Genomic DNA, 26,871 nt, shown 5'->3' with positions numbered 1-26,871 from the left:
TCTAAAGTTTCATGTCAGCTTGGGCAAGTCACTTCATGCCATGTTCAACAAATGGCCTTGGCCTGCCCTCTTTGTCCCTGCCCCTTTACCTCTCTGGGCCTATATCCCTCAGTGACTCCTATGCCCTCTGTGGACCTCTTTGTCTCTATTTCCCTTCTGACTTATCCCTCCTCTTTTTGTCTTCCTTTATATCTGTCTCTAGGTCTCTGTAGTTTTTCTGTCTTCTCCCTCCTTGTCCCAGTGTCTTTCTCTTATTATCTGCCCTTTTTTCCCCGTAAGCCCTCTGTCTCCAACTTTCAAATTTGACCAGGCCTCTGGTGGATGGGAAGAGAGATGGGTGGGTGTTTGGGTCCCTGAGGTCAAGGCAGGGGTAGGATGGACCATCCCCCTAGCAGCTTTGCCTCACAGGGAGGGGAATCTCAGCCAGAGTGGCAGCCCCAACACTGGGTAATTACTGCCCCCAGTGCTCCCAGCTGCAGCTCCACTCCCTTCCCTTTCCCCAGCTCCTGGGGAGGGGAGCTGCCCCCCTCTATCCTTCTCTGGCCTCTGGTCCAGAGAAGCAGGGAGGAGGTAGCCAGTCCCTCACAGTAATCAAGCCACTGGAAGAGGGATAGGCCACTGATGCTCTCATGTGGCTTTAAGGTTTGTGTGTGTATGCATGTTCATGTGCCCACTGCCTGGCTGTCTTTGTCCCCATGGGTCTGTTTTGTGTGTGTCTTAATGTTCTTGTTTCTGTTTGGCTGTGTGTATGTTTGCACGTTTCTTTGGGTTTGTATGTGTTGTATATCACCTTGGCTCTATCTGAGCCTGTGGGAGGTTCCAGATGTTTCTGTGTGCGGTTCTGTAGATCGTGTGTGTGTCTGTCTCTTTCCGTGCCTGTCTCTGTATGCCCCCTGTAGGTCTGTACCTTGATGGTGGTATTAGTGGTGTATGTGGGGAGGTGCCTGCCTGCCTGAATCTTTTGGCCTTTCCTATGCCTTCTTCCTGCTCTGGACCCTTCTTGTAAACCTGGGATTCTCTGCCCTTCAAACATACACTTAACCCATACCCCCATCCCCAGCATCCACACTTTTACTTTTCTTCCCTTGTCTGCAGGATGGTTCCCAGTCCATCTATACCTGTAAAAACACCCCATCCTGGATGGCTCAACTAAAAACCACTTCCTTTAGAAAGTCTTCTCCCCTCCCCCCTCCAAATGTGATTTCTTTCCCAACTCAGCAAACATTCACTGAAGATGTGCTCTGTGACTCTGGATACATACACACTTGGGACCCAGTACTAGCTCAATCACTTCTAGCTGTTTATCCTCAGGCAAATTATTTTGATTCTCTGTGCCTCCAGTTTCCTCATCTGTAAAATGGGGCTAATAGCTCAGAGGGTTCTTAGGAGGATGCCGTATGGGAAAGCATCAACATAGCACTTGGCCCAGACTAGTGTTCAACAAACAGTTGAATCCCCATACCTTATATTCTCTGCTAAAAGGTGAACAGCTTGAGTTCCAGAGATTTTTCATTGTTCTTATAATCCTTTGCTCTCTAGACATCCTGCACAGGGAAGAAGGTGAACTAGGCCAGAAAGAGCAAAAGGCAGATTCCAATTCAGGGAATTCCTGATAAGTATTGCGTGAGCCAGCCCCCTGAGACTGCTCAGACCCAGAGGAGACTAGGCCCTTCTAGAGGCTGGCAGAGGGGACCTCCAAGGCTGCTGCCCAGGGGCTACAGCATGTCAAATAGGGCAAGAGGTAAACAGAAGAGGTGGAAGGGGGCCTTAAGGACCATCTAACTCAGATATTGCAACGTGGTGGCCCACAAGTTGAATTTGACTCACAAGTTTCATTTGGCCTGCTCACAGTTTTTAAAATTAGGGGATTTCACATAAAAATCTGGAGTTCTAGATCCTCTTGAAATATTAGAAGATCTGACAATACAGGGCTCCATTACTACAAGGTGACAACTGGATGCAGGAGAGGAGTTTCTGTCCCTAGTTTAGATGAGGCATATGCTCTCCAGTTTACCTCAGTCCCCACCATTCCCTATTGCCTTATACTGTCCCATTCTACACAGAGTTCCTCACTTTACACAAGAGTCCCCACATTATAGAAACATCCTTCACTTTACAGAAGGGGCCTCACTTTATAAAACAGAGCTTCTCCATATAACAGTTAAGTCTTCTATTTTGTCAAAGAGTCCTTCATTTATAGACAGGTCATCCACTTTACAAAAGGGTCTTTATAAAACTCTCCGTACTTTACAAAATGTTCCTCCACTTTGAAGAAGGCACTTCCATTTTGCAGAAACTTCTCTTTACAGAAAGGACCTTTTAATGAGAGACTCCATTTCACATAAAGTTTCTACATTTTGCAGGATGGAATACTCTTTAGGAAGTTCCTTACTTGCCAGAATGGCTCCCACTTTCCAAAAGTGTCTTCATTCTACAGAAGGTGCCTCCATTTTTCTGCAGAGTCCTTATGTTCAGAAGACTAGTTGACTTCAGGAAAGGAACCTCCAAACTACCCACAGGGTTCCTGTAAACACCTCCTTCTGCATATTTCACACTTGACAGAGCCTTATATTTTAACTATCAGAGAACATCTGCCAGACCAAGCAAGGTGCAGTATGGCCTTGAACGTGGAGTGGGTCAATTGGGCCAAAGCTCACATTCTAAGGGCAGGTGGGAAGAGGTGGGGCAGTTATGCCTTTATCCCTTGCTTTTTTCCTCAAGCTGAGGGACTCCTCTTCCCACCACAGGGCTGGCTTCCCAAAAGAAACTTTCCTTTCTACTGTTGTTCTTTCTTCTCTACTCCCTCTGTTCCCTTTTCCCACCCCACCCCACCCCCAGGAATTCAGCTGTCCCTGGGGCCTACCCTCAGCCAGGAAAGGCAGAGATTTGAGGGCTGTAGGGAGAAGTTTGCATGGCTGTCAGGAGGCCTGAATGCTAGGGCTGGCTTCTGCCCACCCTGGCATCTCACTGATTCCTCACAATGAGCAGCACACACATATTCTCCCCATTTTGTAAATGGGGAAATTGGGGTCCAGAGCTATGAAGCCACTTGCCCCAGGACACCAGGGAGTTAATGGCCAAGGACTAGTCTGGGGCCCTAATAGCAGTCTTGAGATTAAGCCAAGGCTATAGCTGGGAGAAGGGAGATGGGTTGCTAACGGCCAGGGAAGGGGAAACACTGGCAGCTGAAATTCTCAGAAAGAGGTAAGGGAGAAGCAGGGTGCAGTTCCAGTGGAATGGACAAAAGGAGAAGTCTTTGTCCTCAAACCCAGCTAGAGACTGGACCCGCTTTGCCAGTAAACCCTAAGGCATGTGCTCAGGGCACCTGCCAAGCAGAGGCACGCAGCAACCAGAAACAGTTTTTGGAATGATTTTGCTATTTCAACAACAATACGTTGTCGTGGGAAAATTCAAACCCCAGCTACACTTCTTGACACTTATTTTACAGTTTTGTGTGGTTTGAATTTTGAATTGAATTTGAATGGGGGAGACAGGGCACCACTGTCTTTTCACGACCCAGACACCATTAATAGGAATTCCACCCTGATCTGCAGACTGTCCTGGTGAGTGGGGTTGGGTTTTGTGCCCATCTCTGGCTGAGTTTGTGTTCTCAGTGTACCAACAGCTTTACGTTGAGTCACAGCCTGCAGCTGGTGGGTTTATATATCTGTGTGTATAGTTTTGTGTGTTTGTGGATATGTAATTCTGTTGGTTTTCAAGTTTAACCCATATTGCTCTGTGTATGTTGGGGGACACTGTGCTCTTGCCCTTCGTTGTCCGTAGACTCCTCCAAACTAGGGAGCTTCTCTTATTATCCTGTTTTACACACACACAAACAAACTCAGTTAGATGCAGAGGCTTGCCCAGGGCTACACAGCTAGTAAATGGTAGTGCTGGGATTTACACTGGGGTCTGTGTGACTCTTAAACTACCTATTCCTAATACAGGTGCTACAACACCTTAATCCGTGCAGTCCAGTGATCTTGATGACACCATCCTTGTTTGGAATAGTCAAGTATCATATTTTTAAAATTATTGACTTTTTTAATAAAGAAGACTAGATTCAAGGTTATCCCTAAAATAACATCACTGTCATGAGCATTCAGGGGCCCATTGCAGAAGATATTTGGTAGAGCCACCAGCCTGAGTGAGGCTTAAGCAGACAAGAATCTGGCGGAACCCTGGCTCCCAGGTACTGCTGCCTTGGAGGCCTGGCTCTGCCATGTTCACTCTGAAGCTGTCCCTGGCTAGGGTTGGCAGAGTTAGCCCCAAAAATGTATAATTAGATTTGAATTTCAGATATATTAATACATATACAAATCATTTTTAGCATAGCCTAATAGATTTTTATATAAGTATGCATGAGACATGCTTATGCTAAAAATCATTGTTTATCTGCAATTCCAATGTAACTGGTATCCTACATTTTGTCTGGTCACCCTGTCCCTCCTGTCCCTAACCTTTCCCTTCCCTCAGCTTCCCCAGTCTTGACAGGCTGACCCCCTTGCATTTTCTGAGCCACCATTTAGCTATTCCTGATCCAGATTCTTTTGTCTTTGAGATCGGGAGCTCCTGAGGTAAGGGTCAAGATTGCCCTTCCAGCCTGCTGAAGGCCTGGAGGAGTGAGGGTGGAGTGGGGAGGGTATACACTTCACCCCCACAGCAGAGCTGGGACAGTGATCCAGCACTCCTGGGGTACAAGGATATGCTTTCTTTAGGGGACAAGAGATATCCGAGTGGCAGGGGTGGTTGTGTGTGTGTGCAATTTTGCCAAGCTCTGTGGTTCTCTCTAGGTCTTTGAGGACTGGGTACATTTTCACAAAGTAATATAGCATTTGGTGTGTGACCTCATGTGTGTGAGAGGCTCCTTTGTGGTCTCTGTACTAACCGGCATTGGGGACTCTGGTAAACCCAGTCATGGAGAGAGCAGTGCTGGTGGAGGACCTTGTCATGTGTGGAGGTGTGGATGTGAGTATGTGTGTGAGACGGAATGTTATGGATTATCAACCGTAAGAAAAAGGGCTGAAGAAAACCAGTGATGGCAATGGGGCGGGGGAAGCTCTGTGGTTTCTAGGAAGAGGGAGGGGGTCCTATCCTGGGAGCTCCCCAAGGGCAGGGATGGGATCCTCCAGCAGAGTCTACCAGGCTCAGAAATATTGGGGAAGCAAACTATTCCAAAGAAAGCCAGAGAGTTCTGCAGGGTCCATGAGGAGCCACAGAAGCCTAGCTGAGAAGTTCCTACTTTCCAGTGGGCAGTGGGGAGTTACAGAAGGTTCTTGTGCAAGTTAAGTAACATGATCTGAGCTAGACTATAAGAAGGTTTGTTCTTCCAGCCACCTGGAGAGAGCAAGATGTGGGGTCAAGGAGGAGACAGGGAAATGTAGGCAGAGAGACATAGAAGGAGGAGTACTGAAACAGAAGGAGGGGTGTTGAAGCATTTCCCTCTTAGTGAAATCTAGCCTGGTTCTTGGCCAGGCCTGGGCTCCTGAACTGGAATCTTGTCGATCTCCCTGTGGGAAGGGCTGGAGGTGTCCCTCTCACTAACCACACTGCATTTTGTGACTTTCTGAAGCATTGGGACCTACCCCGACCCCTCCTAGTTCCCCTCTTTTCCAGCTTCTCCTTGGAGAGTAGGGTAAGAAAAGAATCCTCCAGGACCAGTCTGCCTGAAAGTCTGCCATTGACTTGCTGTGCAACCTTGGGCAAGTCACTGTCCCTTCTCTGTCTTCATCTTCTCACTAGAATCTGGGCTGACAGTCCCTGCCCCTCTCACCTGGGACTCCAGGGTGTCCCAGAATCTTTGAATTTCATTCAACCTCCTATTCTGCAGAGAATGGAGAGGCAGGCCCATTTGTGGGCTCCCTGGTGATATGGGTGAGGAGGAAGCAGAGGGTGGGCCAGGACAGGACCATGGAGAGTGGTATGGTCACCCCACCCAGAGGACCAGCAGTAGAGCAGAGGGAGAGAAACCCCAGCCAGGGGCCCTGCTGCCCTGCTACAGATGGGGGGGGGGCTTACCCAGGGAGACCCGCCTGCTTAGAGGTGTGGAGACCAAGCTAGGTGGGCTTCTCTGGGTGGGAGAAGGCAGACGAGGGGCACTGGCAACCCTGGGACCTATGTGTATACCTGAGGAGAGGGAGTCTCTGCGTGGTGGGTTGCCTGGCTTTACTCACTGTATCTCTGGCCCTGTCAGCTACTCTGTCTCTCCCTTTCTCTGGCCATGTGTCTCTGCCTGTGCCACCCTGCAGGTGATTCATCCTCCTCAACCCCATGCCCAAGGGGAGGGCAAGGCAGGACCAGGCCTGGATGTGCTGAGCAGGGCAGGGTAAGCAGACCAGCTGAGCGGAGAGGAGCACCTCCTCCGCCCTGGCCGTCCTGGCCAGGCCCCGCCTTCTCAGGTGGGAAAGGAAGTGAGGAACAGGACCCAAAGCAAGGTACGGGGTTGGGGATGGGTGCTCAGCCTTGGGCCTAGGGCACCATGTTCCCTCAGGGCTGGGGAATGACCCTGGCCTCAGTCCCCCAAGTCCTACCTGGCTCAGATGTAGCCAGGGTGGGGTCAGGGTCTAAGGAAGCTGTTGGAGCCCTGTCACTTGGGCTACTTCTTTCTGTAGCACTGGGAGACCTAAAATCCCCTACGACTCTTTCTGCCTGTGTGACCCTGTAAAGGATGATGTGGATGTCTTTGTGTGTGTCACAGCTGTATGTTTTTGTAGCAGAGGCCACATGTGATCCTGTGACTGTTTCCAGACATCCTGAAAGTACGGCCCACGGGCCACATGCGTGTATTTTTGCTGGTTTGTTTTTTTACTTCAAAATAAGATATGTGCAGTGTGCATAGGAATTTGTTCATAGTTTTTTTAAAACTAGAGTCCAGCCCTCCAACAGTCTGAGGGACAGTGAACTGGCCCCCTGTTTAAAAAGTTTGAGGACCCCTGGTTTAGACCAAGAGGAGGCAAGTGTTCCATGAGTGTATCCCAGAGCCCATGGCTAAGACCCAGGGACACCATGGACATGTTTGTTTCATTAGTATAACACAGTAAATTACAGTCATCCCTTGGTGCCCACAAAGGATTGGTTCCAGAACCCCCTGAGGATACCCAAATCACAGACACTCAAGTTCCTTATATAAAACAGTGTAGCATTTGCATTTAACTAGACACATCCTTCTAAATACTTTAAATCATCACTAGACTACTTATAATACCTAATACATGTATTAGTAAATGCTATGCAAATGTTATATAAATAGTTATTATACTGCATTTTTTATTGTTGTATTATTTTTTTATTTCAACATATTATGGGGGTACAAATGTTTAGGTTACATATATTGCCCTTGCCCCACCCAAGTCTGAACTTCAAGCATGTCCATACCCCAGACAGTGCGCACCACACCCATGAGGTGTGTATATACCCATCCCCTCTTACCCCCTCCCATCTGCCCGACACCTGATGAATGTTACTACTATATGTGCACTTAAGTGTTGATCAGTTAATACCAGTTTGCTGGTGAGTACATGTGGTGCTTGTTTTTCCATTCTTGGGATACTTCACTTAGTAGAATGGGCCCCAGCTCTATCCAGGAGAACACAAGAGGTGTGAGATCACCATTGTTTTTTTGTTTTGTTTTGTTTTGTTTTGTTAAGGATTTTTTTTTATTTCAGCATATTATGGGGGTACAGATTTTAAGGTTTCAATAAATGCCCATTCCCCCCTTCCCCCACAAGTCTGAGTCTCCAGCATGACCATCCCCCAGATGGTGGACATCTCACTCATTATATATATATATATATACCCGCCCCCTGCCCAATACCCTATTACTGCAGTACCTATGTGACCACTTAGGTGCTGTTCAGTTAAGACCAATTTGTTGGTGAGTATATGTGGTGCTTGTTTTTCTATTCTTGGGAAACTTCACTTAATAGTACGGGTTCCAGCTCTAACCAGGAAAATATAAGATGTGCTATATCACCATTGTTTCTTAGAGCTGAATAGTACTCCATGGTATACATATACCACATTTTATTAATCCATTCTTGGATTGATGGGCACTTGGGCTGTTTCCACAGCCTTGCAATTATGAATTGTGCTCCTATAAACATTCGAGTGTAGGTGTCTTTTTTGTAGAGTGTCATTGGATCTTTTGGGTAGATGCCCAGCAATGGGATTGCTGGATCAAATGGTAGATTCACTTGTATCGCTTTAAGGTATCTCCATATTACTTTCCACAGAGGTTGAACTAATTTGCAGTCCCACAAGCAGTGTAGGAGTATAGAATTTTTTGATTTCCATCTTGATTTCTTCATTTATGAAATAATCATTTAGTAGGAGGTTGTTTAATTTCCACGTTTTTGTGTAGAAATGTGTATTTCTGTTAGGGTTGATTTCTACTTTTATTCCACTGTGATCTGAGAAGGTACATGGTATGATTTCTATTTTTTTAAATTTCTTGAGATTTACTTTGTGTCCTAGGATATGGTCAATCTTAGAGAATGTCCCGTGAGCTGATGAGAAGAACGTATATTCAGTGGATTTTGGGTAGAATGTCCTGTAGATGTCAGTCAGACCCAATTGTTCTAGAGTTTTCTTTAAGTCCATTATTTCTTTATTAATTTTCTGTTTGGAGGATCTGTCTTGTGCCGTCAGTGGGGTGTTGAAATCTCCGGTGATTATGGAGTTGCTATTAATCCATTTGCTTAGATCCAGTAAGGTTTGCTTTATGTAACTGGGTGCACCTAAGTTGGATGCATACATATTTAAAATTGTTATCTCTTCTTGTTGAACTGTGCCCTTCACCATTATATAATGACCCTCTTTGTCCTTCACTACTTTTGTTGTTTTAAAAACTAAATCGCCTGAAATTAGAACTGCCACGCCAGACTTCTTTTGGCTTCCACTTGCCTGGAATACTGATCTCCACCCCTTTACATTTAGTCTATATGCATCCTTGCAGGTTAGATGTGTTTCCTGAAGACAGCATATACTTGGCCTGTATTTTCTTATCCATTCAGCCAGCCTATATCTCTTGAGTGGAGAGTTTAAGCCATTCACATTTATTGAGAGAACTGATAGGTAAGGTAGATTACTGTTCATTGTGTTGGGTTGGATGTTGTTGCTTTGATTTCTCTCTTGAGCCATTGTATTATCTGGTCTTTAATCTTTGGGTTTTGGTTGTTTTTATATTCGTGAGTTTTTATTATGGTGTTCTGTGCATAACACTGTTTTCAGTACTTCTTGTAGGGCTGGTCTTGTCTTGGTGAATTCTCTGAGACTTTGCTTGTCTGAGAATGTCTTTATTTCTTCCTCATATATGAAGCTTAGTTTTGCAGGGAATAAGATTCTAGGGTGGGCATTGTTTTGTTTCAGAAGAGTGAGAATGGGGCCCCAGTCTCTCCTTGCTTGTAAAGTCTCATTAGAGAAGTCTGGTGTTATTCGAATTGGCTTTCCCTTGTATGTTACTTGCTTCTTTCGTCTTACAGCTCTTAGAAGGGCCTCTTTAGTTGATATTTTGGTCAGTCTGATGACTGCATGTCGTGACGTCTTCCTGTTTGCATTGAATCTCCCAGGGGTCCTCTGAGCTTCTTAAACTTGTATATCGAGATTTTGAGCAAGGCCTGGGAAATTTTACTCTATTATATCTTCAAATAGCTTGTCCAACCCTTGGGTGTTGTCCTCTTCCCCTTCTGGTAACCCTGTGACCCTCACATTAGGTTTCTTCACATAATCCCACAGCTCTTGTAGGCTTTGCTCTTTTCTCTTGTTTCTCTGCTCTATTTCTGTGACTGATTTATTTAATTGGAGGGTGTTATCTTCAAGCTCTGAGATTCTTTCTTCTGTTTGATCTACCCTGTTCTTGAGACTTTCCACTGTATTTTGTAGTTCCTTGAATTGATTCTTCATTTCCAGGAGTTCGGTTACACTTTTCTTCATTGTGTCTATTTCTTTTTCCATATCCTGGAGGCTTTTTGTGGTTTCTTTGTGTTGGTTATTGAGTTGTTGTTGCAGCTGGGTGAGTGTTTTTATGATCCACATACGAAATTCCTCTTCTGTCATATTGGTTGCCTGATTTTGGTTGGTGTCCGTTTCTAGGGGGCTGTTGCTTCTCTTTGGGGAAGAGTTTTCCGTTTGGTTCTTCATATTTCCTGAGTTCTTTCGCTGATTTCTTCCCATGTTGATCAGTTGTTGTTTCTTTCCTTTAGATTATTGTTTGGGTATTCACACACCTTGTTTAGATTCTGAGGTGTTACGTGGTGTCTGTGGGTGAGATTGGACCACTCCCTGTATATTGAGTCAGTGGGTGCCGTGGAAAGGCTGTGCAAGATGCCGTCCCTGTCAGTAGGTGGCGTTTGCTTGGAGGAACAGGCTATACTGTTGATTTTGTGTCCTGTTATCTGCTCTTATTCTGGGTGGAGCTGGGTTGGGTAAGCCTGCCCTCAGGCAGTTAGCAGGGGTCAAAGTTCTGTCCTCTGCTTCCAGGAAAAGCTGTCAGGGCGGGGCTGGAATGGTCCCGCTCAGCCAGAAAGTCTGGGTGTGGGGGTGGGGCTGTCTGAGACCCACAGTCTGGAGCGGGCCTAGCTTCTTTCCACCCTCCCCAACTCCGAAGCTACTCCTGGGCCTCTGCCAGCAGGCCAGACCACACACCACCAGGCCTCCCCGGATTGTGATGCCGGCGGGGAGGTTCCCTGCGCAGGAACGCCACCTGGGCTGGGCTCACGGCCTCCCTTTGGGGAGAGGGTTGCCCTCTTGGACACTGATCTGCCCCTGGAGGCACACACACCTCAGCAGGCTGTTCACAAATATCCCTTCTGTGCCCCGGGCAATGGTAGACCTCGGTGCACGGGATCTGGTCTGCAGGTCCGACCTCTGGGTCCCAGAGTTCAAACTGTATCCCCACCAGGGAGAGGAGTTCCGGTCCCAATTCACCCACAGGGAGCCCAAGCTGTGTCTGTGTCTCTCAGCGTCTGAGTCTGCACCGTTCTCCTGGAACACCGTGCCAGCAGCACCTGGGAGGGCTGGTGGCTAGGGAGCTCACAGTCTGAGTTCCCCTGAGTCAGCTGTAGGGTCCCAAAAGGGAAGGTCCCGTTCCCTGGAGGTGCCTGTGGCTGGTGGCTGTATTGTCTCTCTGGGCAGCTTCCGGTAGGGTCGGCAATATGGCGCCTGCCGCGCGGCTCGGGTCTGTGCACACGGAGGTGCCCCGAGGGATTTGGGTTTCTGGTGCCGTGTCCTTTACAGGCTCACTGCTAGCTGGCGGCGGCCATCTCTGGGCTGGTGTTCGCAGGTCTCTCCACCTGCTGGGGACCCCACCAGTAGTCCCTAATGTAGGGGAGGGGAAAGGTGATTTATCCACCTACCCTTCCCGCTGGTCTCCGGGCTGCTCCGGCGGTCTCAGCTTCCAGTTCTCCTCCGTAGCCTCCTCCCGTGGAGTCTCCCGGGGTCTCAGGTACCTCTCCTTCCGGCCCTCATCTGCTGTATGCTTGCCTTCTTGCTTCTTTTTTCTAATTTCTGCTAGAATCTGTCTTTTCTGCAGAGACACTCTTTCTGGCGGTGTTTCTCGTCCGCCATCTTGATTCTCCTGCCTTTTGTTTTGTTTTTAAGACAAGAGTCTCACTCTGTTGCCTGGGCTACAGTTTCATGATGGTGTCAGCCTAGCTCACAGCAACCTCAGACTCCTGGGCTCAAGCGATACTCCTGCCTCAGCCTCCCGAGTAGCTGGGACTATAGGCATGCACCACCATGCCCAGCTATTTTTTTTATACATATACTTTTAGTTGCCCAGCTAATTTCTTTCTATTTTTTTAGTAGAGATGGGGTATCGCTCTTGCTCAGGCTGGTCTTGAACTCCTGAGCTCCAACGATCCGCCTGCCTTGGTCTCCCAGAGTGCTAGGTTTATAGGCATGGGCCACCACGCCCAGCCCTCCATTGTTTTTTGTGGCTTAATAGAACTCCATGGTATACATACACCACATTTTATTAATGCACTAATATATTGATGGGCACTTGGGTTGTTTCCACATCTTTGCAAGTATGAATTGTGCTGCTATAAGTGTTCCATTGCAGGTGTCTTTTTTATAGAATGTCTTTTGTTCCTTTGGGTAGATGCCCAGTAATGGGCATTGCTGGATCAAATGGTAGATCTACTTGTATCTCTTTGAGGTATTTCCATATTGCTTTCCACAGAGATTGCACTAGTTTGCAGTCCCACCAGCAATGTAGGAGTGTTTCTATCTGTCCACATCCACACCAACATTTATTGTTTTGGGACTTTTTTGATAAAGGTCATTCTCACTGGAGATAAGTGATATCTCATTGTGGTTTTGATTTGCATCTCCCTGATGATTAGAGATGTTGACCATTTTTTCATGTTTGTTGGCCATTAGTCTATCTTCTTTTTAAAAGTTTCTGTTCAGGTCCTGTGCCCACCTTTTTATATGGTTGTTTGAATTTTTTTTTGCTGATTTTCCTGAGTTCTATATAGATTCTAGTTATCAGTCCTTTATCGGATGTGTAACATGCAAATATTGTCTCCTATTCTGTAGGTTGTCTGTTTGCTCTAATGATAGTTTCCTTGGCTGTGCAGAAGCTTTTTAATTTGATCAGGTCCCATTTATTTATTTTTGTTGTTGCTGTGATTGCTTGGGGATCTTATTCATAAATTCTTTGTCTAGGCCAATGTCTATAAAAGTTTTTCCAACATTTTCTTCTAGAATCCTTATAGTTTCACACTTTAGGTTTAAGTCTTGTTGTATTACTTTTTATAGGTTTTTTTTCCCGAATATTTTCAACCAACTAACCTGAGGACATAGAACCAACGGATATGGAGGGCCAACTATATGCCATGTATCTGTGATTGTCCATCTGTGTTTCTGAGTATGTGGTGGCATGTGATTTTATGCTCTTTTGCTATTGCGTAAGGTTGTGTCTGACATGGTATAATTGACCCTGTGTGGCTGTAGTCTTTATGTGTAACCATATTTGCAGGTGTGTGTGAAAGCACATTATGGTGTGTATGACACTCCATGGCCCTGCAGTTGTGACACACAGTATAAATGATACTGTGACTCAGTGGAACCATGTTTGAGGAGTGTATAACTCGATATATGATGATATGTGTTTGGGCAATTGTGTGAAGCTGTGTGAGATGGTATAATTGCCATTGTGTGTCTTTGTGACTGTGCATGACTATGTTTGTAGGTATGTGTGATACTATGAGGCTACATGATTACATGTGAGGTTGTGACCATGGGTCTTTGTGACTATGTAACCAGGCTTTCAGGAGTGTGATGGCAGGTGAATGGATGGTTGAATTTGTGTAGCCGCAGTTGTGTGAAACAGTGTAAATAACACCATGTGTTTTTGTGACTGAATGGGCCCGTTTGTGACTGGGGCCCATTTGTGACTGGTCATTTACGTATGATACAGGGTAACAGACCCTTTGTGGCTATGAGTGAGAGACCATTGTCTGTGGCATAACTTAACTGACAGCATGTGCTGGTGGTACCTCTGGGAGCTCTTGACTGCTGCACACTCTCTTGTCCTCACACCTGTTTGCCTGCATCTCTCCTGTCACAGGATGGATGTATGGCTCTCAGCCTAGAATCCAAGGCTTTTCCCTCTCTTCTCTGGCGCCACCTACTTCTCTATCATCTGAGGCACTCCCATAGCCCCCTGCCCAGCCCAGCCCTACACTCCATCTCTTGGAACATGTCATCCCTTGGGAGATCCTCATTGCCTCCCAGACTGAATCTTCTCTCATAAGCACGACCCATCATCTCCTCCAGGGCCAAACACAGAGGTGACTTTAGGGGATATACAGTGAGGGAGGAGGGACAGTACTACTGTCCCAATTTGCTACTTGTTGTTTTAAAATTGCTCCTGTGACCTGAACTCTGGATTCTGGGTATGTGTGGATTTGGAAGTAGAGGAGGATAGTACAGATTAGTAAGAAGCTGGGATTTTAAGAAGCAAAACTTTTGCTCATGAAATACAATTTTATCACTTTTAAGTACACTCAGCTGTATAAAATTTTGGACAAGAAAGTCCAGATATTCTCAGGGTCTTAAAAAAGGGTGAAGTATGGTTTATGCTCACCATACCATTGGGGCTGTATAAACGATGGCTGCAAACATTTACACTCCCTGGTAATAATGCCTGCTAACATACATGGAACCAATGCACTCATCACAAAGAACTCTTATCTGTTGGTAAAAACAGCCAGCCCCAGCCCTGGGCCTGGCTCTCCATCTGAGGGCTGGGGTAGGGGCTTTCCAGAAAAGCAATGAGGCCAGGAAAGGGACTCGTGGAAACCCAACAGCCTAAATACCTGCTAAGACAGGCAAGTCCCTGGTCCCCTGTGGGGTAACGTTGGTCACTTCACACTCAGTTTCTCCCTTCTGCAGGGCTGTACCAGGGAAGCCGGATCCTGGTTAAAAGTTTATCCCTTGACCCTGGCCAGAGCCTTGAGCCTCATCCAGAAGGTCCCCAACGGCTTCGTTCAGACCCAGGCCCCCGCACAGAAACCCCCAGCCAACGTCCTTCGCCACTGAAGCGGGTACCAGGCCCAAAGCCACAGGGTAAGTAGTTCCAGAAAGGAGGAGGGGAGAAGTTGGCCAGTGGCAGAGGAGAGGGCTTGTCAGAAGGACGGAAAGGCACCATAGTCTCAAGGGCAGTGCTACCTACTCAGCTGGCGGAGCTGTGGCGTCGGGCTAATACGTGCCTACTGGGATCTCCCCTCAGTCCTGCTGTGTGCCTACCTCAGGTGAAAGTGCAGACTGGGGTTTGTGGAGGGGGTTGTGGCCTGGCCATGACAACCACCTCCAAACCCAACTGAGTAAGGTCTCTCTTCCCTCTTCCCTATCTGTCTCTCCAGTCCCCCCGAAACCCAGCTACCTTCAGATGCCCCGGATGCCGCCCCCACCTGAGCCTATCCCCCCTCCACCATCACGTCCATTACCTGCAGACCCCCGAGTGGCCAAGGGCCTGGCCCCCAGGGTTGAGGCCAGCCCGAGTTGTGCAGCAGTATCTTCACTGATTGAGAAGTTTGAAAGGTGAGTCTGGTCCCTGGACAACCCTGTGAGGAGAAAGGGGAACCTGGGACAAGAAGGGATAGTCATAGGAGAGGCTTGTCAGTCAAGCTCATACCCTGCCTCCATGTGTGTCTGCCACCCACCTCAGAGAGCCTGTGATTGTCGCCTCGGATAGGCCAGCCTCTGGCCCCAGCCCAGGTCCCCCAGAGCCAGCCATGTTGCCACAGCCACCCCTGCAGCCACCAGTGCCCCAGCTCCCTGAGGGTGAGGCCTCCCGCTGCCTGTTTCTGCTGGCTCCTGGGCCTCGGGACGGTGAGAAGGTACCCAACCGCGACAGCGGCATTGACAGCATCAGCTCGCCATCCAACAGTGAGGAGACCTGCTTCGTCAGTGATGACGGGCCCCCCAGCCACAGCCTCTGCCCTGGGCCCCCTGCCCTGGCCAATGTTCCTGTTGCTTTGGCCGACCCCCACCGGCCTGGTTCCCAGGAGGTTGACAGTGACTTGGAGGAGGAGGACGACGAGGAGGAGGATGAGGAGAAGGACAGAGAGATCCCAGTGCCCCCAATGGAGAGACAGGAGTCTATGGAGGTACTTGACCCATCTTCACCAAGAGGCAGGACCACGTGTAGAAACCCAGAGCCTGGCTTTTATGCTTGGTTCTTCCCCTAGTTCAGTATTTATCAAAATAGGACATTGTTTCCATTTTGGATGTTTATCTTCCATGGACCCTTGGTACTAAATACCAGTAGCAAACCCCTGTCCCTGTCCCTAGTCACTATGACTACCTGAATGACTATGCACAGTTCCAAATGCCCACTAGGAAGGTTGTTCTACCCTCATCAGATAGCCATGAGCTGGACCTCAGTTTTTCCATCTGGAAGATGGGCATCCTAGTTGGGAATGTTTAAAGCCTATTCCATTTGGAAAATCCCATGACTCAGTAGCTGTGTGACATTGGGCAAGTCTCTTCTCTCTCCACTCCCCCACCACAAGCCTCAGTTTCTTTATTTGTAAGTTGGAAAGTCTCTCCCATCCAAAGAGACTTCCCAACAGTTAGAGGAGGGGCACAAGAGCTAGAGCCCCATGGGAACCTGAGGCTGTGGAAATAAAGGCTCTGGGCAGCAGGGACCCCTTTTCTGTACCCTGGCAGCCTACCATTTCTTCAAAAAGCATCCTTGCACCTGAATTAGGTCTCAGCCAGAATATCTGTTCCACCAGGACCAAGCTCAAGTGTGGGGGCTGAAGCTAGGGACTACTGGGATGGCACGTACTCGGCAAATATGGTCTAATAAATAGGAAATGGAGTCAACAGGCAATGAGTTTCATGTATTTTTATATTTTTGTGTCTTTCTCACACCCCAGGTACTCAGCAAGACCTTGCTGATAATGAACTGAATGGGTGAATAAATAACTAACATTTATAGACTACTTAATCTTCAGTCTTCTATGTTATGTTTATATTAAATCATTTAGACTGGGCATGGTGGCTCACACCTGTAATCCTAGCACTTTGGGAAGCCAAAGCAGGAGGATCAGTTGAGGCCAGGAGTTCAAGACCGGCCTGGGCAACATAGTGAGAACTCATCTCTGCAAAAGAAAAAACAATGAAAAAAAAGATTATCTGAGCATGATGCATGCACCTGTAGTCCCTGCTGCTCTAGAGGCTGAGGCTGGAGGATCACTTGAGACACGGAGTTCGAGGTTACAGTGAGCTATGATCACACCACTGCACTCCAGCATGGGTGACAGAGCTAGACCCTGTCTCAAAAAAAAAATCATTTAATTGTCTCCATTACAAATGGATTTACATTTTATTATTATCTGTATTTATAGATGAGGAGTCCTAAAGACAGAGCAAACAATACAGATAAGCTAGTGAGTGGCAGAGCTAGGATTTGAACCCAGGAAGTCTGGCTTCCTAGCCCACATGCTTAACCACTACACTATGCTGAATGAATAGAGAGAACAAATGAATGGGTGAATGAGTGGCTGGCTGAATGAGGGAGTGCATGTCATCAGAATTAAGGAGTGGGCTTTATGATAGACTGGGGAGTCAGGGGTAAAGCTGAGGGGCTCATGGGTCTAGAGATGGGGGTCAGGGTTATCGTAGGCTGGCATTAAGCTTAGAGTAGCATGTGAGCTGTTCTAAGAATTCTGGGGACTTTGGTAGGGGTTAGGGTAGAGGATAATGGCTCAGGGGATTACCTCTTTTCCTTTACAGTTGACCGTGCAGCAGAAGGTGTTTCACATTGCCAATGAGCTCCTGCAAACTGAGAAGGCCTATGTTTCCAGGCTCCATCTCCTGGATCAGGTGAGTGGCCCTTCAGGAGTCCCAGGGCCCCAGGTGAGTCCTAAGGAAGAAGTGATAGGTCCTGAGCTCAACCCCACCATTGTCCCTACCATCATGGCCAGAAATCTAGAAGTGGTAAGACCCCTCTCTGACCTTGAAGTCAACTTGCCTCTGAGGCCAACTCTGATTATGACCCCAAGCTTGATGCTCATACTAACCCTCACTCTCTTAAACCTGGGCCTGGACTGTGCCTCTGAAACTAATACTGACTCTGACCCAGATTCTGAATTTACCCCTGGCTGTGAGACTCATTCTAACCCGGCCCTATTCATGATCCCAAATCCACTAGAATCACTGAGAGTAGAGATTTTTGTCTGCTTTGTTCACTGCTCTATCCTAGCCTCTAGGACAGTGCCTGGCACACAGTAGGCACTCAAAAATATTTTTTAACTGAATGGATCTAATTCTAACTTTCTCTCTGACCCAAATCTAATTCCAACCTTGACCCTGATCCTGACTTCTCATTGTTCCAATGCCTAACTCCAGGTCCTAACCTTGACAATCTGAATTGCAACCCCATATATAACCCTAACTCCATTCCCTCTCTCCTCAGTCTCCAGACCAACACTGATCCCAAAGCTCCACAAAACTGCCCACAAACACTGCCCTGACCCACAAGCTGCCCCTTCCCCAGCCAAGTCCCAGACCCAGCTAGACTGAGCACTCCTGCCCTGCCCCACAGGTGTTCTGTGCCCGGCTGCTGGAAGAGGCTCGGAACCGCAGTTCCTTCCCCGCCGACGTTGTCCATGGCATCTTCTCTAACATCTGCTCCATCTATTGCTTCCACCAGCAGTTCCTGCTGCCTGAGCTAGAGAAGCGCATGGAGGAATGGTGAGGGGCCCAGACCTAGGCTGCATGCACCCCTGTCCTTGTGCCTTCCAAGCCCAAACCCAGAGGTGTACACAAGAGTTCATCCCTGCCTGCCCCCTCCTTTTACTGACTTTCACAGAAAGAATCAGGTCCAAACTCCGCCTCTAGGCCCTCCCAGTCTAATGTGGAACACAGACCAGGACTCAGAAAATTATAACAGAATAGCATAGCCCTCAAGAGTGTAAGGTTAGCAGCCAAATTGGCTGGGTTCAAATTCTGGCTCTGCCACTTGCTAGCTTTGAACAGGTTTCTTAAGTTGCTGTACCTCAGTTTCCTTATCTATAAAATGGGGATAACAATAACAGCCTACTTTGTAAGATTGTTTTAAGGATGAAATGAGTTAATACACATAAAGAGCTTAGTACTCAGCATATAATAAGGGCTCAATGAATGTGAGATGTTATTATTTTTATCAGTGCTGTGATAAAACTGGGAATGGGAGGCTGTGGGGACCCAGACAAGTGGATCAAGCCTAGCGTGGGGATTAGAGTAGGATTCAGGGAGGAAGTGGTACCTGAGTCCTGAAGTAGAAGGTCAGTGCTTATAGGCAGCCTCCCAGCCTCCAGGCTCTCTTCTTCCAATCCTACATCACCCACCAAAATGGTCTTTCTAAACAACAGTCAGACCATGTTACCCCTGCTTAAACTTATCTCCATGTTCCCAATACCTATAGGATAAAGTGTGTCCTCCTCACCAGACTGTGACCACAGAGGGCTGGCCTGAAGCCTGGTTCCTATATCTCCCTACCAGCCTGTGACCCTAGGGGGTCAGGACCAGGTCTGGTTTGTTTTTCTCCCATAACACACTGTGACCAATGAGGAGTGTGACCAGGCCTAGTCACTTTGCCTCCCCTACCAGACAGTGACCCTCTCAGGGCTCAACTGGATGTGCATGACTCATTTCTGTGTCCCAAGCGTCACCCAGCACAGCCTGGGCACAGAGTCAATAATCAGTTCATGAAGTGGTCCTTGCAGTAAGGTCAGAGCAGATATTCTAAGACACATCAGTTCTGGTGCTCAAGCAGGGCACCAGAGTTGGGGCAGGTGGCATTCCAGAACATGGTCTCAAGTCAATCTGAGCCTCTTAGCCTATAAAGCCTAATTGGCCCATAATGTAAGCAGCATTTCGTAGGGAGCAGACTACCTGAGAAGTGGGTTTCCAGGACTGAGATGAGCACAGTCTGCCTGGGGTTGGAGACCTATAGGAGAGGATTCTAGAGCACAATAATCAGTAGGACCACATCAGCTCCTGCTTCCACGCCAGGGACCGCTACCCACGCATTGGGGACATCCTGCAGAAGCTGGCACCCTTCCTCAAGATGTATGGCGAGTATGTGAAGAATTTTGACCGGGCTGTGGAACTGGTCAACACCTGGACAGAGCGCTCCACCCAGTTTAAAGTCATCATCCATGAGGTGCAGGTAAGTGACAAAGCTGGATGGAGCAGCCTGGGGGAGGAGAGGTCTTCAGGGACTTGGGGGAAATCTGCAGCCAGACCGCTGCCCCTCTGCTTCTTCTGTCACAGAAGGAGGAAGCCTGTGGCAACCTGACGTTGCAGCACCACATGCTGGAGCCTGTGCAGCGCATCCCCCGCTATGAGCTACTTCTCAAGGACTATCTGTTAAAGCTGCCCCATGGCTCCCCGGACAGCAAGGATGCCCAAAGTGAGTGTATGCACCTAGGTCCTGCTCTGCTCCCCCATGTGGATAGCCCTAGGCCAGACCTCTTAGGCAGGACCCCAAGACTTCATTCAAAGATGGCCTTCCATGGCTACATGATTGAGATTCCAGAGTAGGATCTCCAAACCATGAGGCCCATATTGAGGCTCTGAAGTGAGACCCTAGGATGAACCTCCAGTTTGAGATCCCTATTCTGAGTACCCAGACAGAACATGCAGAAGTCCCTCAGTCTGAACTTCCCAACTAGAACCCCAGAATTGGAGGGGCATGCCCAGAATGATCCCTTTAAGAAGCCATCCACTTCTTAGGCCAAGACCCCAAGGCTGACCCCCAGACTCATCCCTGAATGGAGTTGTACCAAGTGCAGAATGAAACTGAGCCTGGATCCCCCAGGGACTACGCCATCAGGTTGCATGCCCAGACTGACCCCACTCAGGCCAAGCTCTCTTCACTGAATCTCTATGGCTGAGCTCCCCAGAAAGAACCCTGTCTCATCAAACTCCTGATTTTCTATCCTCCAGATTTAGAGCTTCATTCCATGTCCACCAGCTACCACCCAGAATAAACTTCCCAAAGGAACGTCTAAGTCTTATCAAAGCCCCACAGATTCCCCTCTCCAAAACTGAGCACCTCAGACTGGACACTATACTTTCTACTTCTCAGATTTGGATTTCTAGGTTGAGATGCCTCCTCCCTAGACTGAGTTCCTTACACATTGAACCACTAGAAAAGTCTCATTCTGGTGTCAGCCCCACACAATAGAGTCATACCCCAAATAGAGCTCCCCAGAGTGTACCCTACTTTCTCTCTTCCTTAGGCTGTTACTTCCATTCATTCATTCATTCATTAACTTAGCAGCTACTTACTGAGCACTTCAGTGATTTGTACATTTCTCTAGGCACTGGTGATATGGAGGTGAACAGAACAAAGTCCTTGATCTCAGGTAGCATATATTCTAGTTGGGGAGAGAGACAATAAACAAAAGTAATAAATATACAGGAGAATATTAGATATATGCTAAGTGTAATTCAGATAATTAGAAGAGAACGATGTGACAGTGACTGGGGTGCCTACTTTAGATTGGGTGGCCTCTCTGCATAGAAGACATTTGAGTCAAAACCTGAATAGCAAGAAGAAGGTAGCCATGTGCCAACTGGGATGGAACACGTTCCAGGCAGAGGCAGCAGCAGGTACAGAGTCCCCAAGGTGGGAGGGAGATTGAAGTAGGTGGGGTGGTAGGCAGCTTGCATATCTCTGAACCAATAAGAGGGCCAGTGTGACCCAAACATGTCAAGTGAGGATAGAAGTGGGGTTGGAGAGAGGAATAGGACTTTGAAGGCCAAGATAAGGAGATGGATTTTATTCTGAGTGTGGTGGATAGCCATAGGAAGGTTTTGATCTGGATTACTTAGGAAGCAAGAGAGAACCAAGAAATCAGTTAGAAGGCCCTTGCAATAATCTAAGTGTGAAAAGTTGGCTTGGATGAGGATAGGAGTGGTAGAAGTGATGAGAAATGGTTGAATTCAGGATATATTCTATTCAAAAGTAGCACTGAAAGAACCAGGATAGAGTGGATGCAGGGCTTGGGAGAGTCAAGAATGATTTGCAGGTTTTTGACTATGGTGATGGTTCTTGAGATGAGCTCAGGAGTTTGATTTTGGACATGTTCAAAGTTAGCTGCCAGTTAGGCAGTTAGATGAGTCTAGAATTTCAAGGAAAGATTTGGAGGTCATTGGCATATAGATAGTATTCAAAGCGATGGGGTTGGCCAAGATCACCAGAGGGAGTGAGTGTAAATGAAAGAGAAAAGGGGTCCAAGGACAAAGCTCAGGGAGGTGGGATTAACAAAGGAGACTTAGAAGGAGCAGCCCTAAAGATGGGAGGAAAACCAGGAAAGTGTGTGGTCCTGGAAGCCACAACAATGGGGAGCAGGCCAACCATGGTGGCTTGTGCCTATAATCCCAGCACTTTATTTATTTATTTATTTTTTTTCTTAAACTATCATTCTTTGCTGAATTTCCCAGCACTTTATGAGGCCAAGGCAGAAGGGTCCCTTGAGGCTGGGAGTTGGAGACCAGCCTGGGCAACATGGCAAGACCCCATCTCTATAAAAAATCAAAAAAAAAAAAAAATTAGCCAGGTGTGGTGGTATGTACCTGTAGTCCTAGCTACTCGGGAGGTTGAGGTAGGAGGATAACTTGAGCCCAGGAATTCAAAGTTACAGTGAGCTATGATATGATTGTGCCACTGCACTCCACTCTGGGCAACAGAGCAAGACCACATCTCTTAAAAAGAATGGAGAGCAGACATTTGTGTCCACTGCTGTGTCCTCTTCTCAAACTGAGCCCCCTCCACCCCACCAGATGGGGCATGTTGCTTCCAAGCCTGGACCTCTAGAAAGAACTAGACCCCTAGAAAGTTTTGCTAGCTGAGTTCTATAGATGAATATCTGCAGACTAAATAAGTACCTCATTTCTCCCCCAAATAAAATAAGAGCACCCACTGAGATGCCAGGATTAGCCACATAACCTAAACTTCTAGAAAGAACCTTCCAGACTGATTCCCTGGGATGAGCCCTGACATCTTCAACCTGAGCTCTCAGATTAAGCCCTGTCTGAGGTACCAATTATAGATGCCCAGATAGGCCTCCAGAATGTTCTCCTCACCCTGAGCTCTGAGAGTGGCTTCTTAGTCAGAGTCCTCATCCTGAGGTCCCAGAGTGAGATTCCCCCAAAAGAGCTTCCCAGTCTGATCTCCTTGGTCATGATTCTATAGATGGGTATTGCCAAACTGATTAATCCCCCCATTTAGTATCCCTCAGACTGAAACCTCACTGAGCCCGCAGACTGGATTCCCAGAGTTCCCCAGTGTGAACCTAAAGGAAACCCTGAGATTCAGTAGCCCAGACTAAGCTCCAGACAGATTCCAGACTGTGTTCTCCCTAGCCCAAGTCCCCAGACTGGAAAACCCTATTTTTGAGAGTCCCTTTCTGAGCCCCCAGACTAATACCCTAGATTGTCCCTCAAATTAAGCCACCCAGGCTAAGCGCCTAGTCTGATCTTCCCAGTCTCAATTTCCAGACTGACTTCCCCAAGACTAAACCCCGTATTTTCTATCTCTCAGACTTGGATTCACAGATTGATATTCTCAGGCTGAGTTCAGCAGACTAAGGTTTTCAGACTAGGCTTTTTACTGAGACCCAAGAAGGGCCACTCACTGCCATACTGAGTCTGCACATGTTATACCTGTCTGACTAGGGTCCCCAGAAGGATCCTCCCATCTCATTTCTCCACTCAGACCCCCACATTGAGCTCCCAGGACACAGTTCTGCAGTTTTAATTCCCCAAATGAGCTCCCTGGACTGGACACCCAAAGTGAGTTGCCAATGTGAACTCCCTAGAGTGGGCTCCAGAGAGAGGCCCTTTTGTTAACTCTGTGTCCTTGGTCAAGTTGCCCAGCCTCTCAGCCTCAGTTTCCTCACATGTAGAATGGGGGTGATAACCCTAAACCTACCACATAGAGTTGTTTTGCAGATAAATGAGATAATCCAAGTAAAAGTTTTAGCACAGTGCATGGCACATGGGAAAGGCTCAATAATTGTCAGCTGTTTGTTTGTTTGTTTGTTTGTTTGTTTGTTTGGTTTTGTTTTTTGAGACAGAGTCTCGCTTTGTTGCCTAGGCTAGAGTGAGTGCCGTGGCATCAGCCTAGCTCACAGCAACCTCAAACTCCTGGGCTCAAGCAATCCTGCTGCCTCAGCCTCCCGAGTAGCTGGGACTACAGGCGTGCGCCACCATGCCCAGCTGATTTTTTCTATATATATCAGTTGGCCAATTAATTTCTTTCTATTTATAGTAGAGACAGGGTCTCGCTCTTGCTCAGGTTGGTTTTGAACTCCTGACCTTGAGCGATCCGCCCGCCTCGGCCTCCCAGAGTACTAGGATTACAGGCGTAAGCCACCGTGCCCGGCCTGTCAGCTGTTTTTATTATAGAATGCCCTGGCTAACGCCCTCCATACTGAATCCCCTTAAAATCAGCCCCCAGATTGAGCCTACCAAATTTAGCTTCCTGTTTTGTACCAACCCTATCTGAGCCCCTAGAATGAACATCAGAGCTTGAGCTTGGCTGATTGAGCTCCCCCAGCGGAGCCTCCCAGACTGAGCGCCCATATATTGAGTCCAAAGATGGAACTCCCAGAAAGAACTTCCCAGTCTGGTTTTCTGAGCTGCTCAGAATGAAAATCTTTGAATGAGAGCTAGCCTGAGGTGTGCCCACTAAGCTTCCCAGCCTAAGATCCTAAGCTGGGCTCCCTGTTTTTTATGCTTCAGACTAAAATCCCAGGCTGAGCCCCACAAAGTAGCTCCAGGTCTGAGCCCCACTGAATCATATCTCTGGTTCCCCAGACTGACTTGCCCACTTTCTACCTCCCAGACTGAACTTTCCAAACCAGGTTAGCTGGAACTCCTGGCCTCAACTGCCTACACTGAGCCTAAGACTGAACTCCAAACCAAGATCCCAGACTGCTAAGTCCAGAACAGGCCCAACTAAAGCTTCCAGACCAAGCCTCTACATCAAACTCCCCAAACTGCACTCCCTATCCTAAACCCCCAAGTGAAATCCTGGACTGACATCCCCATACTGAACCCCTACACAGAGCCTGCAGACACTGGACTCCTGGAAATGCCAGTCTATACTCCATATAAGACATCTCCAGACGGAACTCCTTATAGCAAAGCCTCTAGTCTGAGCCCAGTGATGTACACAGGCCTGAGCTTGGGTGCCTACAGCTTCCAGCTAGGCTGCCCCCTACACTGGGGTGAGGGAAATACAGAATGTATAGGAGAAAAGGCAGTTGGGAAATCAGTCCTAGCCCTGATGCCAACTCTGCTGCCTCCCACCTAAACAACCTAGGGTGGCTGCCTTCTCTCTGAGTCTTAGTTCAGGGAGGTACACGTGGAGGAAGCTGGAGTGTTCAGCAGGAGCCAAATCACCAAGGGCTTTAAATGCCAAGCTGAAGGTCTAGGTCAGGGGTCCTCAAACTTTTTAAACAAGGAGCCAGTTCACTGTCCCTCAGACCATTGGAGAGTGTGCACTGTGGGCCCGGGACGAGTTGGCTGCTAAGCAGGAGAGGCAGTGGTGGCAAAAATACCCGGAGGGCCAGATAAATGTGCTGGGTGGCCATATGTGGTCCGCGGGCCGTAGTTTGAGGACGCCTGGTCTAGGTCTTTATCCTGTAGGCACAGGGAATCCATGGACAGATTTGAACAGACAAGTGACAGTAAGCTATGTGAGAAAGCTCCTACTGGCAGCCTGGGTGGAAGAGGGGTTGGAGTTTAGAGCCTGGCACCAGAAAGGCTTGTGGAGGTCTGAGCTGGGACAGGGGCCACAGGTCTTCCAGAGTACCAACACTTGGTCATGGAAAGAGAGGCTCCTAGGAAAACAAGACTTGGTTTGCCAACTGTATGGACCCTCTTCAGAAGCACCTGTGCTCCTCCCGTACAGGTGCATCTTCTGAATGGAGAAATCAGAACTTACAGAGTGGGATGTAGTGAAGCTGCGGCTAGGCCTTAGACATGAGTGGGATTTGTTAATGTGTGAAGATAATGTAGATGGTGGCTCTCACCTGTAATCTCAGAACTTTGGGAGGCCAAGGTGGGAGGATCACTTGAGGCCAGGAGTTCAAGACCAGGTTGGGCAACACAGGAAGACCCTGTCTCTGAAAAAAAAAAAAAAATTAGTCTAGCATGGTGGCATGCACCTGTAGTCCTAGTTACTTGCTTCCTGAGGCAGGAAGATCACTTGAGCTCAGCAGTTCAAGGCTACAGTGAGCTGTGGTTGTGCCACTGCACTCCAGCCTGGGTGGCGGAGTGAGACCCTGTCTCTTAAAAAAAAGAGGGGGCTCATTTCAGCTTTTTTTTTCTGATGATATCTGGTCACTATAGGAAATGTAGAAATTACAGAAAAGATGAAAGAAGTAGAGGGGGAAAAATCACCTGTGATCTGAGCACCCAAAAAACAATCATGATCAACATTTTGAAATATATTCTTTCTGATGTTTTGTAAACATGTATATTTGCAAAAATGAGATCATTCTGTATATATAAGTTTGTATCTCCTTCTTTTCTTAAAATACCTTGAGCATTTCCCAGATTATTAAAAACCCTATATAAGTATCACTTGTAAAGGTTGTTTAATATTCCATTATATGAAGGCACCATAATTTATTTAATTGAACCCCTGTAGTTGGACATTTTTGTTTCCAGTTTGGCATTGTTGTCAACACCACCACAATGAAAGTGTATTTGTGCATAGAATGTGTATTTGTTTAGCATAGATACCTATAATCAGAATTATTGAGACAAAGAATAGGATCATCTCTTTGTTTCTTCGTGTAGCTTTTTTCTGATTATAAAAGTAATACATGTTCTTTGTCAAAACTATGGAAAATACAGAAAAATCTAAAGACAATAAAAACCACCCATAGTCCCACCATCCAGAGACAACTTGTTAAACATGGGTATGTGTCATTCCAGTTACATATGTAGCTTTTACTGTTGTTACTGATAGTAATAATGATTGTGGCAAGCTTGTATTTTATTGGCTGCCAGGTATTCCTTTGTACTGTGATTCTGTTATTGTGATGTTGAGACAGTTTCTCATCTTAAATGATGTTGCTATGGAAATCTTTGAGGCTAGTGCTTTCTGGGCTGGGGAGGGTGTGGTCAGGCCAGGAGGAGGTATTCACGGAGGAGAGAAGCCCCATAGGAGCCTCCTCTCTGTTAGTTTCCCATCTGACCTCCCCTCTCTCTACCTGTAGAGTCTCTGGAGCTGATAGCCACAGCAGCAGAGCACTCTAATGCTGCCATCCGCAAAATGGTGAGTTGCCCTTCTAGCCCCTGCCCTTCCTTGGCCACCCACCCGTGGTGTCTCTGTCCTGGGGTCAGAGGAGC

At 47.5% G+C, this 26,871-nt stretch overlaps 1 protein-coding gene across 3 annotated transcripts in view; it reads left to right on the top strand.

Moving 5' to 3' along the window:
- Nucleotides 1-26,871, top strand: part of FGD1 (FYVE, RhoGEF and PH domain containing 1) — a 43,450-nt gene that overhangs the window by 8,705 nt on the left and 7,874 nt on the right. For 2 of the 3 annotated variants that reach the window (XM_012747825.3, XM_012747828.3), the window contains exons 2-10: nucleotides 6,249-6,434; nucleotides 14,398-14,571; nucleotides 14,868-15,045; nucleotides 15,173-15,614; nucleotides 17,248-17,337; nucleotides 18,059-18,207; nucleotides 19,510-19,666; nucleotides 19,771-19,909; nucleotides 26,739-26,797. In XM_012747825.3, the coding sequence (XP_012603279.1) occupies nucleotides 6,249-6,434; nucleotides 14,398-14,571; nucleotides 14,868-15,045; nucleotides 15,173-15,614; nucleotides 17,248-17,337; nucleotides 18,059-18,207; nucleotides 19,510-19,666; nucleotides 19,771-19,909; nucleotides 26,739-26,797 (1,574 nt within the window). The remainder of the gene's footprint in view (nucleotides 1-6,248; nucleotides 6,435-14,397; nucleotides 14,572-14,867; nucleotides 15,046-15,172; nucleotides 15,615-17,247; nucleotides 17,338-18,058; nucleotides 18,208-19,509; nucleotides 19,667-19,770; nucleotides 19,910-26,738; nucleotides 26,798-26,871) is intronic. The other variant, XM_012747826.3, reaches the window with a different exon arrangement.

Source organism: Microcebus murinus, chromosome X (assembly GCF_040939455.1).
Source record: "Microcebus murinus isolate Inina chromosome X, M.murinus_Inina_mat1.0, whole genome shotgun sequence".
NCBI lineage: Eukaryota > Metazoa > Chordata > Mammalia > Primates > Cheirogaleidae > Microcebus > Microcebus murinus.
Note: the sequence above shows the minus strand (reverse complement) of the source record. Positions and strands in the feature narration are given on the sequence as shown.